General features: G+C 40.5%; 1 protein-coding gene across 1 annotated transcript in view; it reads left to right on the top strand.

Moving 5' to 3' along the window:
• The first annotated feature begins 3,891 nt into the window (after window positions 1–3,891).
• polr3b (RNA polymerase III subunit B) overlaps window positions 3,892–9,604 on the top strand; it is a 66,579-nt gene continuing 60,866 nt past the window's right edge. Inside the window, exons 1-5 of the mRNA XM_003220918.4 lie at window positions 3,892–4,048; window positions 6,242–6,274; window positions 7,362–7,418; window positions 7,516–7,580; window positions 7,753–7,828. Of these exons, the coding sequence (XP_003220966.1) occupies window positions 3,977–4,048; window positions 6,242–6,274; window positions 7,362–7,418; window positions 7,516–7,580; window positions 7,753–7,828 (303 nt within the window). The 5' untranslated portion in view covers window positions 3,892–3,976. The remainder of the gene's footprint in view (window positions 4,049–6,241; window positions 6,275–7,361; window positions 7,419–7,515; window positions 7,581–7,752; window positions 7,829–9,604) is intronic.

Here is a 9,604-nt window from a genome sequence, read left to right as displayed (position 1 = left end):
AGATTAAAACCATATAACCCATATAAAGTGTCAAGTCTTGATCTCATACTTTAAGGAATCTGCCCCTGGTCCATTTTAGCTACTTATCCATAGTCATTTTCCAAAATCCAAATTCAGGCTGTTGAAGTCTAATTCCGCAATATCTCATTCACCAAATGCCTGGATGCAAAGCCAGGTCTTAAGCTTTTTTCTAAAGATTAGGAGGGATGAGGCCTGCCTGATGTCACTAGGGAGGGAGTTCCACAGCCAAGGGGCCACCACTGAGAAGGCCCTGTCTCTCATTCCACTAGTCGCACTTGCAAAGAGACTGGGACCGAGAGCAGGGCCTCCCCAGCTGATCTTATGTTGGCTCATAAAGGGAGATGCGTTCTTGGGACCCTGAAAGAGTTCCAAGGCTTGACTTACATAAACCAAGAGTGGACCACCAAAATAGGAGAATTTGCATTCCTGCTTGAAGATGATCCATGAAAACTAGATACTACCATGATCTGGCTATTTTCCTTAGGTTTTCCTGGATATAGTAGAGCTCACACAATAAAAGTCTTATCTGGAACAGGGCTTCTTAAACTTTTTCCACTCGTGACTCCTTTTGAATGTGATTTCAGGTATAAAGATATATAAAACAGGTATAAAAAGCAAACTTTACTGATAAGAAACCAACAATTACAAGGCGTGTGAAACAGGCTGGAGTACAGCTGAAGCTTTTTTTGCAGAGTCCACTGTAAACAACGTATGTTGTTACTGACAGATTCGTGTAAATGGGTGGTATTGTTGCCAAAATTTTGTGAACCTAACATATAGCTAAGAGGACTCAATTTGAGGCCAGGACCCACAGTTTAAGAAGCTGTGCTCTAGAAGACCCCAAATCAAGCTACCTTTCCTGTTCAAACTACCATTTAAAACTACAGCATGCCCTCCACATTTACAGTTTTGACTTTTTCAGATTTGATTATTTACAGATGTGATTAAAAAGTTCTTTCTATGAAGATTTAGGTCATCCAGTCTGACTTTAATGAGCTTCACCATTCATGCTGGAGGACCTAGTGATTTCTAAATGGAATACCTCTCTAGGGATCTGTTAGTCCCCCAGTGTGATTCTACAATAAGCTAGAGTAACAAAAATAGCAATTTCCTTTTCTGCAGGTTTTTCACTTTTGTTGGGATTCCATGATGCAAGCCCCAACAAATATGAGAAGCTAGATATATTTCCTCTGTACTTTTTTGGCACGGAAATTCAGCAGTAGGAAGTGATTGGTCTGTCAAATTATTTTTCTGTCCCGCTCTCAGTTAATTAGGGAAAAAGGTCAAGAAGAAAAGCAGTTGCCTGCAATCATAACTGAAAATCCATATAATTGTGCAGTCACAAATGAAATCTGAGAGACAAATAGAATGCTGTCATCTTACTATATTAATACTTGTCTGAATATCCGATCACTGTCTCCCAAAGCAGTTACTATACTCCCAACTCAAGAACAGAAAACAGAATGTTGGTGGACAGGAAAAGATATTTAAAGATGGGCTTAAAACTAACCTTAAAAACTGTGGCATAGACACTGAGAATTGGGAAGACCTGGCCCTTCAGCACTCTAGCTGGAGGTCAGCTGTGATCAGCAGTGCTGTGGAACTTGAAGAGGCAGGAATGGAGGGAGAAATGTGCCAAGAGGACGGCGTGTCAAGCCAACCCTGATTGGGACTGCCTTCTACCTGGAAACCAATGTTCTCACTGGAAGAACATGAGGGTCAAGAATCAGGCCTTCCTCCTTTATCCAGCAGATATTAGCAATTTGGTCTCTTGTTCCTCTGCCTTTTTTAAACCTAGCATGTGCATTTGGCAACTCTCGCTCCATGTATTGCTGGAGTCTACCTTGCAGGATCTTGAATATTACATTACTGGCATGTGAAATAAGTGCCACTGTACAAAAGTTTGAGCATTCTTTCGTGTTTCCCTTTTTGATATGAGAATATAAATTGATCTTTACCAATCTGATGGCCATTCTTGTGTTTTCCATATTTGCTGACATATGGCATGCATCATCTTGACAGCATCTTTCCAGATTTTAAACAGTTCAGCTGGGACACCATTGTCTCCTGCTGCCATGTTATTAGCAATGCTTCTTAAGGCTCATTCAACCTCACTCAGGATGTCTGGTTCTAATTCACTTACCACACCGTCCCAAACCATGCTTGTCTGTGGTTGTCAATTGACTGCCCATTTTAACATTCCAAACTCCTGTAATGAAAAGAATGTCTCTTTTGGTGTATTATCCAGTAGGTGCTGCAGATCCTCATAAAACTGATCTACTTCTGCTTCTTCAGCAGCTGTAGTTGGGGCATGTATTTGGAACACTGTGATGTTAAATGGCTTACGTTGAACTTAAATTGGGATCATTCTATCATTTTTGGGGTTGTATCCAAGCACTGCTTTAGCAACTTTTTATTATTAATTATGAAGGCTACTCCATTTCTTCAGTGTCCTTCTTGTCCATAATAGTAGATCTGGTGATCATCTGTTGTGAAGTGGCCCATTCCAGTCCATTTCAGTTCACTGACTCCCAGAATGTCTATCCTTAATCTTGACATCTCACCAATAACCACATCCAATTTGTCCTGGCTCATAGATCTTACATTCCAGGTTCCTATAGTGTGTTGATCTTTAGAACATTAGATTTGTCCTTCACCTCCAGGATTGTCGGCCATTAGCCTTCCTTTCGGCTTTCAGTTAACTATGTCATCACATCTGGGGCTAGTTGAACTTATCCTCTGTTCCTCCCCAGTAGCATTTTGACCATCTTCCGATTTGGGAGTCCCACCTTCCGATGGTATACCAACATATTGTACTGATCCATTTAGTTTTCATGGCAAGAATTCTGGGGTGGGTTGCCATTACCTTCCTCAGGGATCATATTTAGTCTGACTTCTCTGCCATGACATTCCCATCTTGGGTGTCCTTTCACGGTTTTGCTCATGGCCTCTTCGAGGCACCCAAGCTCCTGGATCACGTCAAGGTAACGATCCTTTGCAAGAGAAAAATTCTATATATACATATAATAAAACATATTTCTATAAAAATGCAAATTAAAATACACAGAACAGAGATTAAACACAAGACATGAGTTTTAAAAAGCAGTACAATTAATAATAATGATAATAATAATAATAATAATACCCTAGATATCTTTCCTACATGGAGCCCATGGTGGAGTAGTGGGTTTAAAGCCTTGTGACTTGAAGGTTGGGCTGCTGACCTGAAAGCTGCCAGGTTCGAATCCCACCCGGGGACAGTGCGGATGAGCTCCCTCTATCAGCTCCAGCTCCAGCTCCATGCGGGGACATGAGAGAAGCCTCCCACAAGGATGGTAAAACATCAAAACATCCGGGCGTCCCCTGGGCAACGTCCTTGCAGACAGCCAATTCTCTCACTCCAGAAGCGACTTGCAGTTTCTCAAGTCGCTCCTGACACGAAAAAAAAAAATCTTTCCTACAGGTGACTCAAAGGGGCTTAACATAAACTACAACATACAAAAACTACAACATACAAATACTAAAATAGAATCGAACCAGTCAATTAAATCCCTTAAAACAATTAAAAACTATTACAATACTCTGAACTACAACTAACCACTGATATTCCCTCGTTGAAATAATTCCAAGAACATTTTAATCCTCTGTTGAAATAATTTCTGTTTCTTCAAAATACTGTCAAGAAAAAAGCCCTCAGGTAGAGAAGAAGGGAACCATTTGGGTAAGAAATTCTTTTAACGATATTTTTAGCTGTAAATATGAGTTCTGGCTTTTTTCATTTCTTTCCTGACCAAAGAGAGGGCTTCTAGGAAACGTGGCGGAACCTTTGTGCATATCGTCTGTTGCACTTCCGGGCAGGTTTCAGCGACGCACACGCAGGGCTTTGTGGAAGTCGGGGACTGGGCATGCGCTTATTTTTTGGCTGTTGCCGGGTGTTTCTCTCTCTCTCTCCAGCATGGACGATTTGGTGGCAGAGCTGGGAGCCTCGACTCCGGAGCAGCTGGCGGCTCCTGTAAACACGGTGGAGGTGAGTGAGAATGGCGAGAACACAAGAAGGAAAGACTGCCCAAAGGATAGGTGTAAATGTGGCTTCCGAAGTCCACGCTGCGCATGCGCTAAACATCAAGGCATGGCTCCTCACTCAGCCCAAGAGAGCGCATGCGCAGCAGAACCACAACAACCTTTGGAGTCCCTTTTCTGGATGCATCCATACTTTAGAAATAATGCAGCTTCACGCCACTTTAACTTCCATGGCTTCATGCCCAGGAATCATTGGATTTGTAGCTTGGTCAGGCACCAGCCCTCTTTGGCAGAGAAAAGACCTTGTACAAGAAAACAACTGTGTTTCCATAGCATTGAGCCATAACAGTTAAAGTGGTGCCAAACTGCATTGATTCTACAATGAATGATAATGAATGAATGATAAATAATGATTCTACAGTATAGATCAGGCATGCGCAAACTTGGGCCCTCCAGGTGTTTTGGACTTCAACTCCCATTATTCCTAACAGCCAGTAGATTATTAGGAATTGTGGGAGTTGAAGTCCAAAACACATGGAGGGCCCAAGTTTGCCCATGTCTGGTATAGATGCACCCCATGACTCCTTGCTTCCCCCCCCCCCCCCCCGAGGAAGCTAATAGAGGTAATTTGGCTGCCCTGGATAGCACAGCAAAGTACAGTCTTTCTAACATTATTTCCCAATAAATCAACTACACAGTGCAACTCAATATGTATTTACTCAGGAGTAAATCCAACGGAGTTAAGTGTGACTTGTTCATCAGATAAATGGTTCTAAGGATATAGCCACACTGTACAATTATAGCACTTTTTCACTATTTTTAACTCCCATGACTCAGTGCTGTAGGATGCTGGGGTTTGTAGTTTTGTGAGATATTTTTTCTGCCAGAGAGCTCTGGTGCCGCAATGCACTACACATCCCAGAATTCTTTATGCCATTAATTGTTCTATTTAACAAATAAATGAAATAATAGAGCTTTATTTTTATATCCCGCCACTATCTCCCTGAAGGGTCTTGGGATAGCTTACATATGAGACAGAAAGTCCAACATACATAAAAGCAACAGTCCATTCAAACAAAACTACCAACAAATTAAACTAAGAACATGTTAAAATGAAACAGTCTGTATAAAACACAATTAACATGAAAGAAAACAGCAGCATTGAGGCTCCATCAGGCCATGTTCAACATAAATCAATGACTATGATTATAAAATGGGTGTGGCAAGGCCATAAAAGGGTCGAGCATGGGGTAGTGCAAAGCTACATATGATAAGGCCAGGGAAATTGATAAGGTGCAGAGAACAAAACACTATCTGGCAACCTAGGGACTGGGGGTTTATTTTTAGGGACTAATCATTATCAAATACTTGTTGAAACAACCAGGTTTTCATATCCCTGCGGAAGGAGGACAGGGTGGCGGCTTGTCTAATCTCCCTGGGAAGGGTGTTCCAAAGCTGTGTGGCCACTACCGAGAAGGACCTCCCCCTCGTCCCCACCATATTTAGTACAATATGACTTTGGGGAAAACACAGTGCTGCTTATGGAGCCAGTACATTACCTCCATGCTTCTTCACCCTGAACAACAAAATAAGAGAATCATAGAATAATATAGTTGGAAGAGTCCACATGAGCCATCTAATCCATCCCCCTCCATTCAGGAAAGGCATGATCAAAACACCCCTGACAGATGGCCATTCACTCTCTGTTCAAAAGAAATACTACTCTGTTATGAAGAGTCTTGTTTCCATTACAAAATCTAAATTGTGTTGATGTAACTGTATTTGATAGCCAAGGAAACAGAACAGTATGGACTACATCACATATGTCCTTAGCAAAAGCTCAGAAGACATATAGAATGTATTATGCAAATACTAAAGCTAAGCAGATTTGGGTCTGGCAAGGGCTTTGATTAGAAACTCCCAGAAACACTATATTTTGAACTTTGAATTACGTGCTATAAAACGATATCAGTAAACTAAACAGATAAATATAAATATATCTCCATGAACCTCTGAGACTGAACCACTGATTGTAAAAAATCACTGGATTAGCTAAATAATATTGGTAATATTATTAGCAATTTCAACAGATCATCATAATTTAAGCTTTTTGTTTAGTTTAAAGAGTTATTGATTATGCTCCATTTAAGTTTATTCTTATAATCCAACAGCCCTTTTATGCTGTATTTTTGTTTTTCAGGAAAAATGGAGGCTGCTTCCAGCATTTCTGAAGGTATATTTATATACTTACTAGTGAGAACATCTCCTGAATATATTGATATAACTTGAAACCTTAATATGAAATAGTCTTGCTTAGTAATGCAGAGTAATAGTATGATGATGATGATGATGATGATGATGATACATTTTATTTTTTACCCACCTCTCCTGATCGCTCGAGGCGATGTACAACAAAGTCAAAACATATGAACATAAAATACATAGATGAAAACACACCAGTATAAAAAACATATGCTAAACATATATACAGAATTAACATATAGCAGCAGTAGAATGTAAATAAAACTCGTGATTGAAAGTTGACTGGGTAAACCTGCCAGAAAAGATGGGTCTTTTCAGTTGGGCCTTAAAGCTTCTTTAACTATTGGATCTCTTCTGTAATATGTACATATGTAATATGTGCTGGTAATATTGTTGATGCATGTTTTTAATTATTACACACTACCCATAGCTGCTTGATATTAACTTCCTCCGTTTTCTTTTTTACAATTAAATCAACAAAAATAGTGTGGTAACTCCTGGTTTTTGTGTTTGCCTTAACCATATTATAAAAGCAAACATATTAAGATCTCTCATTTGTGCAATTATTTTCTATTCTTAACTTCTGGCAAGTCTTATTTAAGAACCCTGCTGGCTTAGCTTCAAGGTCTATCTAGTTAGCATTCTGTGTCCTTTAGTGATTGGCCAGATTCCCAAGCAGATCCAAAGGGCAGTCGTCATTCCCCGTCAAGTAGTCTGGGCATACTGTCTCAGATTCTAGAGTTATGTAGCCAGTACACTGACATGAAAAGGCCTACAGTCAAGTCCATTTTTCTGGATATCACTTACCAATTTGTGTATTTAAAATATGTTCTGTGAAATTGAATTTTATTTTATTTTTTTGTTATGGTTGAGTTATAGTATGTAAAACCAAAAGTCATGTAGTGACCATTTAAGTGTATTATAGTGTATTTGTTTTACTCAATTTCTGGACTTTAATTCTGTTTTGAATTTTAATTAAATTATGTCCGTATATGATTAGAATGTTTTGCACTGCTCATTTTTTATCCACACATGATGTTCATATGTCTTTTTTGAAGGTGAAAGGACTTGTAAAGCAGCACATAGATTCATTCAATTATTTCATCAATGTGGAGGTGAGAGACTTATATCTTTTAATGACAGGAACAAAAAACTATTCTATCGTAGCATGCCTTCCAACACTGTGTAAATTTGGACTTCTTTTATTTTTAGATTAAAAAAATAATGAAAGCCAATGAGAAAATCACAAGTGATGCTGATCCAATGTGGTACTTAAAGTAAGCCTATTTTAGACTTTGATGGTTGTAGTGACACAGGGAAAGAAGGTTGGGTGGCTGTTGTGTTTGGTTTTAAGTAAAATGTAACATAATGATACTGAACTTTACACATATGGGTAACTGGTGATCTTCTGTCTTAAAAAATTAACTTAATAGGATTTTAATGTTGCAGATATCTCAATATTTATGTGGGCACCCCAGATGTTGAAGAAAGCTTCAATGTAACAAGACCTGTTTCTCCTCATGAGGTATCCGCATCTGCTCAGTACTTTTGAACCTTTGTGTGATGTGTGAATTGGGATTTTAACCTGTATAATGTTTTACTATGAGACAAGTAGAAGAAGGAGGGAAAGGGAAAATGCATTCAAAATATACAGATTTTCTGAGTGTGTTACGCTATAATCCAGTACAATTAACATGCCTATATTGGAGATCAAGAGCAGTATTTGCTAACTTTGGCTTCAAAGTTATGTTTGTTTTAAGTTCATTTTGTAATTTCAGACTTTATTAATAATAAGTTATTTGAAACATGATGGTGAAATGTTTCTTGGTGTTTCTCCTAGGCTATTATATATAGTCAAATTAAATATTGAATCTGTCAAGGACAGAACGCCACAAGATTCAAAGTAACAGAGTTTATTAGATTACAGAACTCAAAAATGCCCGTAAAACACAAGGGCCAGGCAGTTTTTGCCTTTAGGAGCAAAAAGGGGCAAAAGTAAATGTTCAAAAGATAAACCGGATTAAACCGGAGTTTAATCCGGGTAAAAACAAACTGCTTGCTTCAGCCTGGGTATAAACGAAACGAAAGCCAAGGAACAAAAGATACAAAGAATGCAACTAATTGGCAGCAGATTCCTCTCTGCTGCCAACACTGTGCTTAGAGTAACTTGCGTCGCTCCCCCACACACACAGCAGACAGGATCTCCAACACGAGTAAATCAGCCAAGGATTGTAGCAGTTGAGTAGACCAGTTCCGTTCCGTAGATCAAAGCCAGAAGCAGACGTTTGTAGTTTTTCCAAGTCCAAGAAGGGGGGGAAGACAAGCCGTGGTCAGTTCAGTCCGAGTTCTCAAAGCAGGAGATGGCGTCCGTCAAGAAGACGACGGAGGGTCAAGCTAATAAGAGTAAGCACAGGTTTGCACAAACAAATGCCCACACAATCCCTCCCGCCGTCTGACCCTGGATTCCAATCAACTTACGTCACAGCACAGGAAAGCACACAAGTCTTCAGGGAAGCGTCCCACACACACACGGATCCCAAGCGTTTGCCCAGATTACCTTGCCCAACGCAATTTGCAATTGCTCCCAAGCCCCATTTTATGCCAGTTACAAATCTTCATCACTGTCAGCTGTCCTCCTTAACCCGGGCGTTTCCTCATCACTTTCCTCGTCAGAGCTGGAACACCTCTGACTACGCCCAACAGCATCTCCAGCTGTGGATCCCGTCCCATCCCTCCAGCTAAACCATGGGTCTAATCCTGAAGGTCCCCATTCATCTTCTGTCCCATCATGGCCAGTGGCACCCACTTCCTCCCTTACCCGAGTCCAATCCATCTCATCCTCCTCTGAGCTAACCAGCCCCTCCTCCATTCTCTCCGTAAACCCTTCGAAAGACTCCTCGTCAGATGGTGCTGCAAATATGTCTCGCAGTCTTTTTCTCTCTCGCTCCTCGAGAGTATCTGACTCTCGAGGAGTCTTACGCCCACGTCTGTCAGTAACAGAGCCATGAGGCTCAATCATAACACTATCCCCTCTCACAAAGGCCTCCTCCCCCGATGGCGGAGAAGTGGCAGTGATACCCTCCGCTATAGCACCACGACGACTAGAGGTATCAAGTTTCAACAGCGAACGATGAAAGACTGGATGGACCTTTAAACTAGACGGTAAACGCAAACGAAACGCAACAGAAGAAATCTTTTTAACGATAGGAAAGGGACCCAAATACCGAGGCGCAAACTTTCCCCCAGCCTGTTTAATATGTTTGGAAGATAACCACACCAAATCCCCTTCTTCCAACTCCTC

This window comes from Anolis carolinensis, chromosome 5 (assembly GCF_035594765.1).
Source record: "Anolis carolinensis isolate JA03-04 chromosome 5, rAnoCar3.1.pri, whole genome shotgun sequence".
Classification (NCBI taxonomy): domain Eukaryota; kingdom Metazoa; phylum Chordata; class Lepidosauria; order Squamata; family Dactyloidae; genus Anolis; species Anolis carolinensis.
This window is presented reverse-complemented; position numbering and strand designations above follow the sequence as displayed.